Source organism: Zootoca vivipara, chromosome 17, assembly GCF_963506605.1.
Source record: "Zootoca vivipara chromosome 17, rZooViv1.1, whole genome shotgun sequence".
Taxonomy (NCBI): domain Eukaryota; kingdom Metazoa; phylum Chordata; class Lepidosauria; order Squamata; family Lacertidae; genus Zootoca; species Zootoca vivipara.
The window spans coordinates 39,097,038-39,114,941 of NC_083292.1; the positions used below are offsets into that span (position 1 = coordinate 39,097,038).

Genomic DNA, 17,904 nt, shown 5'->3' on the forward strand with positions numbered 1-17,904 from the left:
TGCTATGTATTATTTTTTTCTGGCCAGTTTGCAAACTTATTAGCCATGAAGGAGGTTGAGGGCAGCCCCTCTGAGATACATTCCTTCATTGAAATCAATAGTAAAAGTGTACATATATATGTCCTTAAAAGTGTATTTTTCCTTGTATAAGAGGGGGCTGCAGCACCTCTCCACCGAAATAAATATTCTGTGTGCTTTTAAAACCATGCCTGGCGTGAAATTAAAACAGGCTCCGCTTTTCCTGTCATGAAGATGTTAACTGGTTGGGGGAAGCTTCACCCAGAGGAATTTCTGCCTGTCAGACAATTATAGAAAGGTACAGAGCTGGGAGTGGGGAGAAAAAGGTGATACTTCTTTTAAGTGGGACATGGTTTCAAAGAACAATGCCATTTTATACTTACACCCCACTTATTAACTATTTTAGCTATTTAAACTATTTTAAAACAATAATGGGTTGTAGCCAGCTAAAGTTCTACTCGAGTAGAGCCATTGAAATTCATGGAAGCAAGTAAGGTCTATTAAGGTAAAAAACCACCAGATTACAATAGTGATTGGTGGCAATTTGCTTCTGATAGCGTTAAAAGTTACCGTAAGATGGGGACCTCTTGGTGGAAAAAACAAAAGTGTGGCTTTATTAAGTAACTCTGGGGAGGGTGAATAAAATGTCAACTAGGGAAGGAAATAATTGTTGTTGAACAATTCAGTCTGAATAGGATTCGCACTGAGCGACTGAGTTGGGTCGCCTGAGGTGTAAAAAAAAGGCGGGAAAGTTCAGGCGGAGGAGCGTGAAGGGCGACCGTCCGTTAAACCGCCGACGTCGGAGGAGCGAAAAAAGGCGGGAAAGCGGGGAGAGGGGGGCGCGAGGAGCCTTAAAAACCTCCTTTTTGCTGAGAGAAAAGGGGTTTTTGAAAAGCGTGTGGGAATCTCCATGAAATAGTTTAAAAAAACACACCCTACACTCTGTATATATGATGTAAGGGCGTCTGTTTTAAATAATATCCCTGAATGATTTTGATTTAATGTAATGAGTGGTTGTCTGCTTACAAGAAGCACGGCCGTCCTAAATAGCGCCCCCACCCCCACGGCAAAAAAAAAAAAAAGCCCCATCGTGCGCTACATGGCCTGGCTGTTTTTAATCGCCTCAAGTCAGACGTGGTCTCTCGGGAGTGCTTCTCCACCTGAACTTTCCCCCATTCTATTATATATTACTCTCCATCTCTATCGTAAACCTAAGGGCTGCAAATGTCAACTTTCCAGTTGACATTTGCAGCTGGGCTCTTAATGCCCAGAGGTTGGTAGATAATATGCGGGGGGAGGCGAGCCTATACTTTGCTCCCCTCGTTCCTCAAGCTTCAGTGTTGTTTTTCCTCCCTCAGTGGAGTAAATAGCTTTTGGGGGTGGTGGTGGTGAGGGAACAATTTCGATCGGGAAAACTGAAAGTTAGGCGTGGGAAAACTTTGGATCGCTCGATATTTGCTGGACTCCAACTCCCATCACCCCTCGTTTGGCCACGCTTGCTAGGGATGATGGGAGTTGTAGTTCATCAACATCTGGGGCCGGGAGCGTGGGGGAGGGGGCAGCTGCTTCCCACACCTTAACTAACTGAACAATTGCAGCACAGATAGCGTTGTTCTCTCCCCACCCAACATAAATCTTGGCTATGCCCCTGGTGTAAGAGATAATAAGAATGCCCACACGGAAAAGAGGAGCCATGTTCCTCCAGCTAGCCACGGGGGGGGGGGGGCGGCGGGGGGGGGGTTTAGCTGGTTTTTTTAAAAAATTGTCCTGGGTGAAGTTTCCAGAAGGGCACCAATGAGGCCCGCAGCCTGTGTGCATGTGTATGTAAATGTGTGGGTTGTGTGTGCCATTGCCAAACTGGGTCTTTGACCTGGGTGAAGACAAGAGTGTTCCTGCGCAAGACAAGAGTGTTCACCTGGGTCTTTAGACCCGGGTGAAGACAATAGTGTTCCTGCGCACACCCACACATTTCTCCTGCGCAGACCCACACATTTTTAAGCAGAGGTTGGGTGGCCGTCTGTCATGGAGGCTTTAGCTGAGATTCCTGCATTGCTGGGGGTTGGACCAGATGACCCTCGGGGTCCCTTCCATGCTTCTCTATTTATTTATTCCATATATATATATATATATATATATATATATATATATAGGCATGCGCACAGTCACAGGTCAAAAACACATTTCAGCCAGGCCAAGAACACTCTGGGTTGTATCCAACTCAGTTCTACTCAGAGTAGACTGAAATGAATACATTGAAGCTAGTCATGGTCATTAATTTCAAATGACTCTACTCTGAGTAGAGAGCTGGTTTCTACCCTCAAGGAGCGCGTAGGGCAGGGGAGAAGAGGTATGGTCCCAGCAGAAAAAAATTACAATCAATAAAATATAGTCTAAAATTATTAAAACTTCATCTGTGATATTAGAGGGAACGTAAAGCATTTTAATAATAAATAAATACATATTAAATAAATAAAGTGTTCATTTTAAACCAAGTGGGGCATTTTACAAAAAGAGTCTACTCCCAGGAGCAACAAATGTTTTTACACGATCAGTCATATGTTAAATTCAGAAACTGGAATTTCTCACCAAAACACTGTATATACTAACACAACATTTTTCATCGACAGGTGACTTGAGAGAATAGTTCAGAAAGAACAGGAAATATGGCAACTGCCCAGAAGCAAAGAACCTCTCTGGTATAGTTCAATTTTAAAAATTTAATTTCCTTTAATAAGTTTTTTTTATTACAGTAATTATATGTTTATGGTAACCATTTTGTTTAGGTCAACTGATGCACAGAAGGTAGCAGTGAGGTTGCATATTTATTGACATAAGAATGTGTAGAACTACTGTAATCTGAATCCATGCTCTTCTTAATTCTTTCTTCTTTACATTTTAGAGTGAAATAATATTTCCCAACAAAATATCAACTGAGCAGCAATCTCTAGTATTAGTGAAAAGAATGTTGGCAATAGCTGTATCCTGCATTACCTACCTAAGAGGGATATTTCCAGAAAGTGCATATGGAACAAGATATATTGATGGTAATGGCTTTTCCACAAAGAACAAACTTTCTCTGTAGTGTAGCTGATAAACACACCAGACGTGTGATCTTCAGAAGTTGCTACATAGTGATACCCCAGAAAAAGTACGGTACCTGAGCATTAAGCTATTATTATGTACAGGTAGGTAGCTGTGTTGGTCTGCCGTAGTCGAAAGAAAATAAATTAGGTGCTACTGGAAGGAATTTTTCTATTATTATGTATTTACTTATAAACATTTGTGACCTGCTTTCCAGCAGAATATGATCCCATAGCAGGGTGCAATCCCCCAAAACAATAAAACCATGCAATCAATATAGGACCATCCTTAAAATATACAAAAACGTAATCAAATAATTATTTGAAAGTGCAGGGTTATTGTTGCCAACTGAGCTCTTGAGTGATTCTCCCTTTCCATTCTGTGCTTGTGTAAAGAACAGAAAAAAGTTGTCAATAATTGCATTAACAATGTTGTAGTTAAGATTTATCAAATGTATTTTGATTGTATTTTAAGACCTCCGTGTGAAAATACTGCGGGAAGATAAAAACTGCCCTGGCTCCAGTCAGCTGGTGAAATGGTAGGTTGTTTGTGGTTTCCACTTTGCAAATAATTAGAGAATAGGTCCTTATTGCAGGGAGCTTACAGTCTGTAATTCAACATGAGAAAACAGATGAAGGGAAATGGAGGCAGGTTTGAACAAGGAACAATAGGTGACATATATGTACTTAGGTTTGGTGCTATGTGCTGCCCCATCTGCATAATTATTATTATTATTTATTTATTTATTTATTTGTACCCCGCCCATTCCGGCTGGGTTTCCCCAGTCACTCTGGGCGGCTTCCAAGAAAGAGTAAAATACCAGGGTTCAAAACTCCCGTTGTTAAAGGCGCATTTTGCGACAGGGAATTTCATTAACGTGAGCAGTTTCTGAGCTCTGGGTGCAGTACTGCGCCTAAGATTTCAGATTAAAACGGCAGAGTGGAAGGAAAGGAGGACCTTTTCCTCCCCACTTCCAGCCACTCTCTGAAGACTGGAGAGGAGACCCTCTTAAGATTATTAGGGGTATGGGCAGGGGAAGGACTAGACCATATGAAAAATGAACATAATATTTTAGCTGCAGTTAATTTCTAGCTTTGTATTATTGTTATTAAAAAAAAGCACACCTAGACTTTCAGTTGTTGCACCCATAACCTAGATTTAAGGTACTGTGATAAGATTTTTGCTTATTGTTGTTTAGTCGTTTAGTCGTATCCGACTCTTCGTGACCCCATGGACCATAGCACGCCAGGCACTCCTGTCTTGCACTGCCTCCCGCAGTTTGGTCAAACTCATGTTCGTAGCTTCGAGAACACTGTCCAACCATCTTGTCCTCTGACGTCCCCTTCTCCTAGTGCCCTCAATCTTTCCCAACATCAGGGTCTTTTCCAAGGATTCTTCTCTTCTCATGAGGTGGCCAAAGTATTGGAGCCTCAGCTTCACGATCTGTCCTTCCAGGGAGCACTCAGGGCTGATTTCCTTAAGAATTGATAGGTTTGATCTTCTTGCAGTCCATGGGACTCTCAAGAGTCTCCTCCAGCACCATAATTCAAAAGCATCAATTCTTCGGCGATTTTGCTTATTACAGTACCATATAGCTCCTAGCTTTCTAACACTGCACTATACATTTAAAACAGTACTGTATCATACCACTTTAGACAGTCATAGCTTCACCCAAAATATCCTTAGCACTGAGGGCAACCAAAATGGTCAAAGGCCTGGAAACGATGCCTTATGAGGAACGGCTTAGGGAGCTGGGTATGTTTAGCCTGGAGAAGAGAAGGTTAAGGGGTGATATGATAGCCATGTTCAAATATATGAAAGGATGTCATGGAGGAGGGAGAAAGATTGTTTTCTGCTGCTCCAGAGAAGCGGACACGGAGCAATGGATTCAAACTTCAAGAAAGAAGATTCCACCTAAACATTAGGAAGAACTTCCTGACAGTAAGAGCTGTTCGACAGTGGAATTTGCTACCAAGGAGTGTGGTGGAGTCTCCTTCTTTGGAGGTCTTTAAGCAGAGGCTTGACAGCCATATGTCAAGAATGCTTTGATGGTGTTTCCTGCTTGGCAGGGGGTTGGACTGGATGGCCCTTGTGGCCTCTTCCAACTCTATGATTCTATGATTCTAAGGGTGCTGAGAATTGTTAGGAGACTCCCCGTCCTACCATACCCCTCACAGAGATTAAGAAGTTCCCACCATACCCCTCACAGAGATTAAGAAGTTCCAGAGTGGAACTTCTTAAATTGTAGCTCTGAGAGGCGAACATTTCACTGGACTCTTTGAAAGAATCAATGACTGTTTCATCAGAATGGTATGATACTGCTTTAAATGTATAGTACAGATGAGGGAATGGGAAGGCTAAGATTTAAAGGAAGTAAGAGAGGTGGCATGATGGTGGCATTCTGGGAAACAGTTCCAGGCTTCAGAAGGACTAAGAGAAGAACAAAAATGTCATTTAAGAGAGCAGAAGAACTTCAGACATTTCAGAGTGATAGAGCTGGAGGATAAATGGACATACTGTAGGTGGGGATTTTTCTGGGGAGAAGAGTGGAATGATAAAGGGGCTAGTACAGGAGGAATTATACCAGAAAGATATGGAGGTCTCGTACACCCCAGGTAGTGTGGTTGCTGACCTTGAGCCAGACATCTTGGAGAGTGAAGTCAAATGGGCCTTAGAAAGCACTGCTAATAACAAAGCCAGTGGAAGTGATGATATTCCAGCTGAACTATTTAAAATTTTAAAAGATGATGCTGTTAAGGTGCTACACCCAATATGCCAGCAAGTTTGGAAAACTCAGCAATGGCCAGAGGATTGGAGAAGATCAGTCTACATCCCAATTCCAAAGAAGGGCAGTGCCAAAGAATGCTCCAACTACCGCACAATTGCGCTCATTTCACACGCTAGCAAGGTTATGCTTAAAATTCTACAAGGCAGGCTTAGGCAGTATGTGGACCGAGAACTCCCAGAAGTGCAAGCTGGATTTCGAAAGGGCAGAGGAACCAGAGACCAAATAGCAAACATGCGCTGGATTATGGAGAAAGCTAGAGAGTTCCAGAAAAACGTCTACTTCTGCTTCATTGACTATGCAAAAGCCTTTGACTGTGTCGACCACAGCAAACTATGGCAAGTTCTTAAAGAAATGGGAGTGCCTGATCACCTCATCTGTCTCCTGAGAAATCTCTATGTGGGACAAGAAGCTACAGTTAGAACTGGATATGGAACAACTGATTGGTTCAAAATTGGGAAAGGAGTACGACAAGGTTGTATATTGTCTCCCTGCTTATTTAACTTATATGCAGAATTCATCATGCGAAAGGCTGGACTAGATGATTCCCAAGCAGGAATTAAGATTGCCGGAAGAAATATCAACAACCTCAGATATGCAGATGACACAACCTTGATGGCAGAAAGTGAGGAGGAATTAAAGAACCTTTTAATGAGGGTGACAGAGGAGAGCGCAAAATATGGTCTGAAGCTGAACATCAAAAAAACCAAGATCATGGCCACTGGTCCCATCACCTCCTGGCAAATAGAAGGGGAAGAAATGGAGGCAGTGAGAGATTTTACTTTCTTGGGCTCCTTGATCACTGCAGATGGTGACAGCAGTCACGAAATTAAAAGACGCCTGCTTCTTGGGAGAAAAGCAATGTCAAACCTAGACAGCATCTTAAAAAGCAGAGACATCACCTTGCCGACAAAGGTCCGTATAGTTAAAGCTATGGTTTTCCCAGTAGTGATGTATGGAAGTGAGAGCTGGACCATAAAGAAGGCTGATCGCCAAAGAATTGATGCTTTTGAATTATGGTGCTGGAGGAGACTCTTGAGAGTCCCATGGACTGCTAGAAGATCAAACCTATCAATTCTTAAGGAAATCAGCCCTGAGTGCTCCCTGGAAGGACAGATCGTGAAGCTGAGCCTCCAATACTTTGGCCACCTCATGAGAAGAGAAGAATCCTTGGAAAAGACCCTGATGTTGGGAAAGATTGAGGGCACTAGGAGAAGGGGACGACAGAGGACAAGATGGTTGGACAGTGTTCTCGAAGCTACGAACATGAGTTTGACCAAACTACGGGAGGCAGTGCAAGACAGGAGTGCCTGGTGTGCTATGGTCCATGGGGTCACGAAGAGTCGGACACGACTAAACGACTAAACAACAACAACACAGGATTCAGAAGTGGAGAGGAAGGCATTTCAGAGATTTAAGGGACAGTGATGTGGCCAAAGCAGATTTTGGCTTCAGGGTGCTGGCTAGAGATTAAAGGGGTTTTTTTTTGTGTGTGTGTGTGTGTGTGTGTGTGGTTGAGGATTTCACCCAGTGTAAATAGGAATCACAATTGCTGTCTTTGTCAGGCCCATAAAATAATGGTAAGCATTTAATGAATAAAAGCAGGATTGAAAAATTGCACAATAGATACAGATGAGTGGGATTAAAAAACCCAAAATGCATATACTTGTGTGAAGCAGTAGCATTTTATGATTTTTACAGGATGCTGGGATGCTATGATGCAATGCAGAAAAAATATGTAAGTTATATATGGTTTTATCTTTAATGAGCAACTGTGCATTCACAGATTCATCTTAGCAATTTTCATTATAGTAAACACACTATAATGCTTCTAATTTATTTTCTTTATTGTTTTGGGTAAATAGCTCAGATCAATCGTTTTAGCGGTAAGTTTCATATATATTTATACACGTCCACATTTCAAAATTAATTAATACTTCATATGCTGTATTGTATTTGGTATAGTCCTGATTATGTTGTTTATCTTTTAAATACAGGTCTACACCAACCAGGAAGATCCTCAGGTAAGTTTATGATATTGCATTCATAAATGCACATTTTATATTGCAGATGTTTTGTCCTGGATCAATACATACTTTTGATGAAGAGACATGCTGAAAGAGACACATGTCGACAAATGTGGATTGTAAGATCATTCAGTGTATCTGACAGTGACCACTATGAAAGATCAAAGGACACCTCTAATAGAAATCATTAAACAGCCATTTGAAGGGAATGGTTTCTGAAATTTACTGTAATTGGACTATTTTCTCATCATCTCTACATTCCAACACCGCTTCCTTTTTCAAACACTACTGCAACCAGTTTTATAAAAGTGGTGGATTCAGATTGGGAATATATTGTTTGGGGGGAAACCAGCGGCTGCTGTCCTCATCTAATTCATCCCCTTGGTTAAAGGATTAGGTGGGGAGGAAACTTCAGGAGAGCCAATCACTAATTGTCTAGTTTGACTCTTCCTTTCTTTGGGAACAAGGGAAGAGTGTATTAAGTGTATATTGCTGAGGTGGGAAACCTGTGGCAGTCCAGGTGTTGCTGGACTACAACTCCCATCATAACAGATGATTTTCCAGGCTGGCTGAGGCTGATGGGAGTTGGGAGTCCAACAGCATCTGGAGAACCGCAAGTTCTCTTCCCCAGGCATATTCCTTGCCACAGATAAGGATAAACAAATCCAGCCACTAGGTGTCACTCTTCCTCTATTTGATGTGATAATTAGAATAATATTTAAAAAGATTTATTCTACGTATTAAATCATAGAATCATAGAGTTGGAAGAGACCACAAGGGCAATCCAGTCCAACCCCCTGCCAAGCAGGAAACACCATCAAAGCATTCTTGACATATGCCTGCCAAGCCTCTGCTTAAATACCTCCAAACAAGGAGACTCCACCACACTCCTTGATGATAGCAAATTCCACTGTCGAACAGCTCTTACTGTCAGGAAGTTCTTTCTAATGTTTAGGTGGAATCTTCTTTCTTGTACGTAGTTTGAATCCATTGCTCCGTGTCCGCTTCTCTGGAGCAGCAGAAGAAATATTGAAATATTGCAGCCCAAACTTTATGGCAATCTTTTCTCTTATTATTTGCTTCTGCTGACCCTAATTCCATTAGAAAAGTGCATTGTTTGTTAAAAAAGAATATCCAAATGATCACAAAGGAAAGCTAGTAATGAAAAAGGGATTCAAACTGGATTGCAGTACTTAGGCCAGCATCAAATAAAACTCCATGATGAAGGACATTCCCTTTTTTATACCGATGTTGTTTAAAGCAAGTGGATCTTTCTTCCATGAAAGTGAATGGTGTAGAGAAGCCTTGAAACAAATTGCTGGTTTGGCTTGTGAATTGACAGTTTGGGTGGCCTGGAAGCCATCATTAACATCCACTCTGGAAGAAGTCTCTTTAAAAGAGTCAAACCCAGGCTTTCTATCATCAAAGGCTCTAAAAGAGATTTCAGTCCAATGAGTGGTATCCAGCTAGTTTCTACTTAGAGTAAACCTGTTGAATTTGATGTACATAAGTTAGTCATGTTGATTAATTTCAGTGGGTCTAGCCGCGGACCAACACCAGATACAACCCATTACTTTCAGTATTGCAGTTAAGTATCCATATTGCTTGTTCACTTTAGATACAATGAGTTTAGATACAATGAGTTTAAAAGTATTAACTATCAGTATACATTACTACTGAGAGCCAAAGTAGTAGATTCAGATTGTGGAGACATGGATTCAACTCCCCACTCAGCCATGAAACTCACTTCAGGACCTGTCACTCGTGTTCTGCCTAACCTACCTCACTGTGTTGTTATGACAATAAAACAGGGGAAAGAGAACCCATGTCCTCCACCCTGAGCTTACTGGAGGACATTCAAAGTCGGAGGATTTGTTAGACTTGGTGCTGCATTCTGCTCGCTGTTTCCAATTTTAGGCACTTGATACGTAACTACTATGTTTTGTGTTTAGACTGTTACAGAGTGCTACCAATTTAAGATCAAATACAGCGATCAAGGACCATCTATGGATTTCACAAGGTATTCTCTCCTCTCCCACCCCACTGTTTTCATCAGGCACTTATACAAGACATTTCACTGCCAGGCTGTTCTAGCAAGCTGAGAAAAGCCAAAATGTATTCTTTGATTCTAGAAACTGGATGTTAATACGTCCCCTTGTTCACCAAAGAGAAGGCATTTAATTACTGCAGAACAAATGTTTAATAACAATCAGCCCTCAATTGGTTTCTAGTCACATTTATTAGAAAGGCTCAGGAAATATTGTCAAATAGCAAATATGCAATTTTATCAGTTCCCAATTTCTCCTGTACCTAATGGATTTGACTTCCAGAATATAGATACTTTAAACAATTGTCTTCAGCATTTTCAGCCCATGACCTACCTTTAACCCAAACATGCATTTTTAAATTTCTTAAATACTTTACCATGTGTTTGTATGTGGGGAGTCGTGTAATGATGCCATTGTTATCTAGTTTAGATCAGGCTCAGAGATAGATCAGGCTCAGAGTCCTGACTGCTTTAAACCATGGTGAGCTGGGGCATGTTGCTTAGACAGATCAGGAGAGTGGAGAATGGGAAGAAGGAGAGTAAAGCCACTCTAGTTTATTTGTAAATAGGGAACTGATATGGAAGTGCTGGGAAGTTTACTGTGTTTTATGTTCTTTTCATTGTTTTTTCCTGTTTTCTTAGATTTTTTTTCTTTTCCTTTTCCTTTCTTTTTGTATTATAAGTTTGTTTAATTTTGTATAATTTGGATTTTTTTTGGTGTATTTGGTGGTATGTTGATTTATGTTGATTTTATGTTTAATAACATATAAAGATATTTTTAAATTTAATTTTCTTTTAAAACGAGACAGTAGGGCTAGGAATGTAAGAAGGCTCCTGTTTCCATTTCCAATATTGCTAGCTGCCCTTACTTTCAAATAATGGATGGTTTTGTTTTTTTCTAGTAAAAACAATGGAAGTAATTCCAACAGCACGTGTACAAGTACTAAGAAAGATAGTATCGTGATGATACGAAAGATTTATGTCCTGATGCAGAACCTGGGCCCTCTGCCTGATGATCTCTGTCTGACGATGAAGCTGTTCTATTATGATGAAGGTACCATTTCAAATTTTAATTCTGTTCAACATCAATATGTCAGAATAATTGCTGATGAAACAAATGTTTCCCATTATGGAATATCACCAACTTTCCTTTTTAGTTACACCTCCTGATTACCACCCTCCAGGATTCAAAGAGGGTCATTGTGAAGCAGTGGCATTCGAGGGGGAGCCAATGTACCTAAGTGTTGGTGAGGTTCCAACCCCTTTTCATATATTGAAAGTTAAAGTGACGACAGAAAAAGATCGAATGGAGTGCATCGATGCAGACTTATTCAGGCAAGGGAAGGCACTGACTTCCACAAAGCCACAGCATCTTGATAAAATGGATGTAAGGGTTTAAAAATTATTTTTATAGTTTTGTAATGATGTATGGAGTTCTTATTATTTGAAATTTTGACAGCATTTGCAATGCCTATCCTTAACAAAATGCTTTTACAGGTACATTTTAGCTTTGTTGAAGATGTTCTTTTTTGTGTTCTTTACACAGGAAGATTTTATTGCAGAAAACAGAATGAGGGAGCAGAAAAACACACACAGGGCTCCACATACTAAAGGTACACAGAGCATGTTATCTATTGTAGGAGTGTTTTGCTTTCATATTGGTACACGGCGATGTGTTCTCCATGGCAACACCTTTTCGGCACGCCTCTTTAATTTTATGAAACTGTGCATGACACTCTGCTCAGGACTTGGATTAGAAGATAGGAACACAGGAAGCTGCTAAATACCAAGTCAGACCATTGGTCCATCTAGCCCAGTATTGCCTACACTGACTGCCAATGACTTTTCAGGGTTTCAGGCAAGAGGTCATTCCCAGCTCTTGGAGATGCCAGAGATTGAACCTGGACATCAGATGCTCTACCACTGAGCTACAACCCTTGCTTTTAGAAAATTAGGAAGCTGCCTTAGACTAAGTCACATTAATTGGTTCATCTAGCTTAGTACTGTCTACACACCAATGGGAAGTGGCTCCACAGGATTTCAGGTAGAAGTTGTTCCCATGCTTAACTGGAGGTGCCAAAGATTGAACCTGGGACCTTCTGCATGCAATATGTGTGCTCTACCACTTAGCAATGTCCTTTCCCCCATGAATGAACCTTCCCACATGTTTAGACTATTTTCACATCCTGAACTTGCAATGACAGCAGGGGAGAAAGGATCACATCCCTCACAGTTAATATCTTCAGCAGTTTTTGTCTCCTTAGCAACTGCCTGTACCTTCTGGAGGAGGCCTGCCTCTCACTCAGAGAAGACTAGAGCCTTGTCAATGTATCTGTCAATCCCCTTTTAAGAACTTATGTACAGAAATATAAACTGTTTTGTTTATTCAGTGTTCTGAGGATTTGTACAATTTTCTTCCAATGCCATTCCCAGAACTTAATTTAGTGTGTGAAGAAGATGAAGACATGAGGATAGAAGATAGCCAAACTCTCTCCATCAATAGTTCTCAGGTATAAAGCTGTCTTTTCATTCTATACCAATGTTTTGTTCTCATTTAGTTTTCTGGATTTACTTTTTTGTGGCTGGATAAATGTTTACTAGATTTAACAAGTGCAACACAATCTGATAATTAGTGGAAGAGTTCCTGCAAAATGTATGTAGATATTGTTTGTATGGGTGTATATATGGCAAAATCACATACAAAACTGTGTAGGTATGTTTGTCCTCATTCCAAGAGCCCAAGCAAAGCTGTTCTTTTTTAAAAAACAAAAACTCTTTCTTTCTTTCTTTCTTTCTTTCTTTCTTTCTTTCTTTCTTTCTTTTTAGGTGGAACATCTAATTAATAAGACATCAGAACTTGTAGTAGCTGAGGGAAAGACCCGAAGTGGAAGGAAGTTTAAAGGCAACACAGTTAATGTCATTTTTAAAATAAGTATTCTGTTGCATGATCTGAATGAGATAAAAAAAATTTAAGGGATGCATAACTTAGATTTTTACAATACAAACCCTGTTCTTTAAGGCTTAGCTCAGTTTTCAGGTCACCTCAATTTTGCTACTGTTGCACAAGTTGGAGTCAGGATGATTATTAATTCTATTATTTTTAAATGTATTCATTTATTTCCATAGCACCCCCCCCCTGATAGTACTCCAAATGCATTGCCTTAGTTATCCGCCCAGCAAGGTTGTGATTTTTGTAAGGCCACATGATAAGCTGCATAGCTGAACCTGGGTGATCAGCATCACAGCCCAGATTTCTTCTCACAGCTTCATACTGAGCTCTTGGAAAATATTTGATTTAGACTCCAGTACCAATGCCATGCCATTGTCGTGTTCATGTCCAACATGTTTGGGCACTAACTAAGGGCTCATTCAAAGGGACGTGGGTGGCGTGTGGTCTAAACCACTGAGCCTGGGGTTGCCGATCGGAAGGTTGGAGGTTCGAATCCCCACAATGGGGTGAGCTCCTGTTGTTCAGTCCCAGCTCCTGCCAACCTAGCAGTTCAAAAGCATGTCAAAGTGCAAGTAGATAAATAGGTACCACTCAGGCGGGAAGGTAAACAGCGTTTCCGTGCGCTGCTCTGGTTCGCCAGAAGCGGCTTAGTCATGCTGGCCACATGACCCGGAAGCTGTACGTCGGCTCCCTTGGCCAATAAAGCAAGATGAGCACCACAACCCCAGAGTCGTCTGCGACTGGACCTAACAGTCAGGGGTCCCTTTACCTTCAAGGGCTCCTTCAGATGCCCTATTAATTGAGCATTTATCCTGATTTGTTTACAGGGAGGTTATATACTGCTTCCCATCAATTGATCATTCATCCCACACTTTTTTAGTGCATTTCCCTTCACTTTCCTTACCACAAAGGGTCTGCTGTCTTTTTTAAGTGGATTTGTTGCTCCAGAGTGCTTTAAATCAACTTTAATTGCACAAAGCTATATTCCTGATATGCCATTGAATCCGCCCCACAAAATAATAACAGTCTGGAGGTAACCTAAACATTTATTATAAATAGTAGTAGCACCAGTGGGGCAGCATATTCATTAGTTTATTTTCAACAATAAAATACCAGAGCTTAGGCTTTGTGAAAGATAGACAAAGCTATTGTTATCCATAGCAATATTTTGAGGGAGGTAATGTTAAAAGTGTAAGAAGCTGAGTTTTGTACAAGCTGCAGGACTAGATTACTACAAGTTTTTGAGAGTTTGTGCTTCTGAAGAGGCCTTGGACTCTGAAACCTAGGAAGAAAGTTGCATGAAACCATACAACCCAGAAGCTCCTGCTTTTGAGCTGAAAAAGTTTTGTAAAGAATTCAGCTCATCTCTTTTACAGACACTATGAGGGACCATCCCCACTCTCTGTGCATCAGAGTAAGGTTGTTTCTACCCTCACTCCTCTTCTAGTTTCACTCTGTTCGGTACAGAAACATACCTTCGTAGGCACCTGCCAGTTGCTTTACTGACATTTTCACCTTATAGACATTGTGGGGGAAGATTCCACCAGAATCAGCATCTTAGGAAATGCCCTTCAGATATACAGCGGTGAAAGTAAATCATAATGTTGTCATGACCAAGCTAAGACTTGCCCTTACTGTCGCCACTCTTAAAGAGTCCTTCATTAATTTTTTAACACACGTTGAGGAAGAGTAACAGCCTACGGATGCACAGCATGCTTCTTAATAGCCATCTGCAGACCTCTCTCCTGGAGCTAACGGTTCTTCTGTCTCTGTCAAGGGTGATGAGGGATGCAGCAACAAAAATCATTTAGCAGCAAAGTGTCCCAGAGAAACCCAGAAAAGAAGAAACTCAGAATCGGGCAAGCCAGTAAGTTATTTCCATGCATTATGAGGAAAGTAACAAGTTCTTACTGTGGGTGCCCCCATCTCCAGTCTTTATGAATCCAGCGTTTCTATGCAAAACCAGAAGCCTTGGTTTGTCACTACTGTTTGTTAAGGGGCAATTACAATATTGGAAAATTAGGTGATTTTTTAGGGCCATCATCCACTGTGTTTTCACTCATGTCAGTCCTGTTGATTTGAGTGAGACCTGATGTGCAACCTTGCCCTTGGCATGTTTACTTGGTGAAGTCCCACTGTGCTTCATTGGGGTTCAAATGGTGCCTAGGACTGTGGCCTTAAGTGGACAAAATGATGCCTTCAATTGCAGCCATTATAGTGAACAAATGAGGCTGCACAGAACAAAATGTGGTTTGTGGAGGTGGGATGTGTTTCTTTCTTCTGGATTCTCCCTGCCAGCTGGAGCCTCTGAAGGTGCAGACAGTGCTGGCTGTCACCCAGTCTGCATCTTCAAAGCGTCTGTTTCACAGGCAGAGAGGCTAACCAGAGCAGAAACAGCAGTTCCCAAAATGAGAGAGGGGCAAATAACCCAGGGATGCTCAAACAATTGCCGAGAGATAGACAGTTTAAAATATATGTCTCTTCAATACAACTTGTGCAATGAGGACTCTCAACCACTTACGTTGCAAGACAGCTCCAGAAACCAGTATGGTGACATCCTTTTCCTACACACAAGTTTTTGCTTTTTCTGGACTTGCTGTTTTTGGCTCTGCTAGTTAAAGCTTGGTTGGAGCAAGGTATACCTGGCAGGTAGTGAGTTCTATGGCCTGCTTTTTCATAACCTGTTTGCCCTGAGATCTAGGTCAATGGTGAGTATTACCTGCTGTTAGGGATGGGCAAGTCTGACAGTTTTAGTTTCCCCCAATTCCCCCCAATTTTTCCAGCCTTCAGTTGATTTCTCCACATTTCCACGTCTCCAAAAACTGAATGGAGAGATGGTCGGCTGGAGCCTGCACTACCTGGTCTTTGCTTTGCCCCCCAGCCGGCAGCCGATTGGATAGCCGGGGAAGGGGTGGAGCAACAGCCAGCAACCAAAAAGGGTGTCACCCTGGCACAGGAAGCCCACGCCAAGTCGCAAACCCTGCCCACTGCTTGGAAGAGTGAGTGGTAATTGTGAAAATCTTTTTTAAAGTCCTCATGAAAATTTATCTGCATTTCAGTGCCAGTTTCTTCTAATATACACATTTGGGTAGTGCTGTGGTCTAAACCACTGAGCCTAGGGCTTTCTGACTGGAAGGTCGGTGGTTTGAATCCCTACGATGGGGTGAGCTCCCGATGGGGTGAGCTCCCGTTGCTCAGTCTCAGCTTCTGCCACCCTAGCAGTTTAAAAGCACGTCAAAGTGCAAGTAGATAAATAAGTACCGCTCCGGCAGGAAGGTAAACGTCGTTTCCATGTGCTGCTCTGGTTTCGCCAGAAGCGGCTTAGTCATGCTGGCCACATGACCTGGAAAAACTGTCTGTGGACAAACCTTGGCTCCCTTGGCCAGTAAAGCAAGATGAGCACCACAACCCCAGAGTCATTCACGACTGGACTTAACTGTCAGGCCAGGGGTCCTTTACCTTTTTATACACATTTGCAGAATATACACATTTTTGCAAAGCGATTTTTCCTAACATAATGCTCTTTTGTATGTTCTTTTCACTAATTTGTGCACTTTTATGCACTTTGTCCCAGTATACGCATTTTTGTGTATACTGGAGAATATCTGTGCATAATATTTGCACTATGTCGCAGTGTACACATTTTTGTACACAATACTTGGCTGGAGAACAGCACTGCAAAATCCAGAAGAGGGGAAAAATTCAGGCTGGGTGTATGCAAGGCAGGGTTCATCCTGTGCTCTGGGGAACATGGAGCTCTGAGGTTTCACTTGCAAGGAACAAGCTAAAACGGAGACGTCATATAGTAGTAGTAGTATTACCGTAGCAGCAGTGGCAGCGGCAGGGACAGTCTAATTGATATAGCCATCTGTGCTGCAAGATGCTGCTCTACTTAAAGGACCCAGCCTTCGGCACTGGTCTACTGTGATGAGCAGGGGAGCTATAGGCCTTTCTGAGTTTTCTGCAGGGGAGTCCTCTGAGACAGAATGGCAGTGCCACATCCTCAGACTGGGGTAGGGGCACACTGGTCTATCAGGTTCATCTGAGAGTGCTTCTGGGGCTGGCCCTGCATGCCCTTTCCCCTTCTGCTTCAGAGTCCTTGTCCTCATCCCCTGCAGATGAGGAATCTGACACCAGGGTCATCATGACAGCCTGGTGCTGGTGTCAGGCAATGGGGAGGGGGGAAGGCTGATTTACAGCTCTGCTCATTTAAAGTGCATAGTTCCTATTTGATCAGATAGAATTGAAATTCCCATTTGATCAATGACATATCACAGATGAATGGTTTATAGGGCAATTGTAGCAAACTCTTCACTGAAAAACCAGCAGAGAGGACACAAAGTTATTTGTTCTCTGTAACTCAGCATTATTAGGCTCTATCTGACAATATTTAGGTGCATTAGAGTAAGTCAGTATGTTGATTTTAATGGTTCTACTCTGAGTTTGACTAAATAATACTTCATTGTCTTTTTTAAAAAAGGTTTATCATCTTGAATTCTCTTCTGGTGAAGACTCAGTTCCCAAACGGAGAAAAATTAGTGAACCAAAAGAGCGGATTTAGATATTGGCTTCCAAATGTTTATTATTTCCCATTTCTCCCCTCCCTAGAATGTTTTTCTCATTATACCCAGTATTTTGATGTTTTAGAGGGGGTATATTTTAACCTGTTAAAGCCATCCAACATTTTTCAGTGCTTTTATTTGCAGTTAAGAGTACAGGCTTTTAATTCAGGTACATGTAAAATCTAGTCTTGTAAAATTTCACTTGTCAGCATGGATACAGAGCTGCTGCTTTATCTGAGGCCTGATTTAAATGTAATATTGGGCATGCAAGAAAATATACCCATGTGGCATTTCATGTAGCCAGGCTCACATTAAATTTGGGGCTCTGAGCTGTTACCTGTACAGTGTGCCCGGGCAATGAATCTCAAGTGTGCTTAATGTTGCATGCACAGGGAAAATGAGACCCAACAGCAGTTTAAATTGGGCCAGAGGGG

At 41.6% G+C, this 17,904-nt stretch overlaps 1 protein-coding gene across 1 annotated transcript; it reads left to right on the forward strand.

Annotated features, from left to right (window-relative positions):
• The first annotated feature begins 2,666 nt into the window (after positions 1 to 2,666).
• Positions 2,667 to 17,469, forward strand: HORMAD1 (HORMA domain containing 1). Its single transcript, XM_035097632.2, has 13 exons — positions 2,667 to 2,714; positions 2,918 to 3,062; positions 3,574 to 3,637; positions 7,586 to 7,622; positions 7,750 to 7,770; positions 7,882 to 7,908; positions 9,864 to 9,931; positions 10,861 to 11,012; positions 11,116 to 11,345; positions 11,505 to 11,571; positions 12,392 to 12,468; positions 12,785 to 12,868; positions 17,389 to 17,469. Exons 1-13 carry the CDS (start codon positions 2,682 to 2,684, stop codon positions 17,467 to 17,469), a joined length of 1,086 nt encoding a protein of 361 aa, XP_034953523.1. The 5' UTR covers positions 2,667 to 2,681.
• The last annotated feature ends 435 nt before the right edge of the window (positions 17,470 to 17,904 follow it).

Bases quoted from the DNA above. Each gene is read 5' to 3' on its own strand.
- HORMAD1 (XM_035097632.2), top strand. From the start codon at position 2,682: ATGGCAACTGCCCAGAAGCAAAGAACCTCTCTG. The intron at 3,063-3,573 runs GTAATGGCTTTT...TTGTATTTTAAG, and splicing joins TGGAACAAGATATATTGATG to ACCTCCGTGTGAAAATACTG. The intron at 3,638-7,585 runs GTAGGTTGTTTG...TGATTTTTACAG, and splicing joins TCCAGTCAGCTGGTGAAATG to GATGCTGGGATGCTATGATG.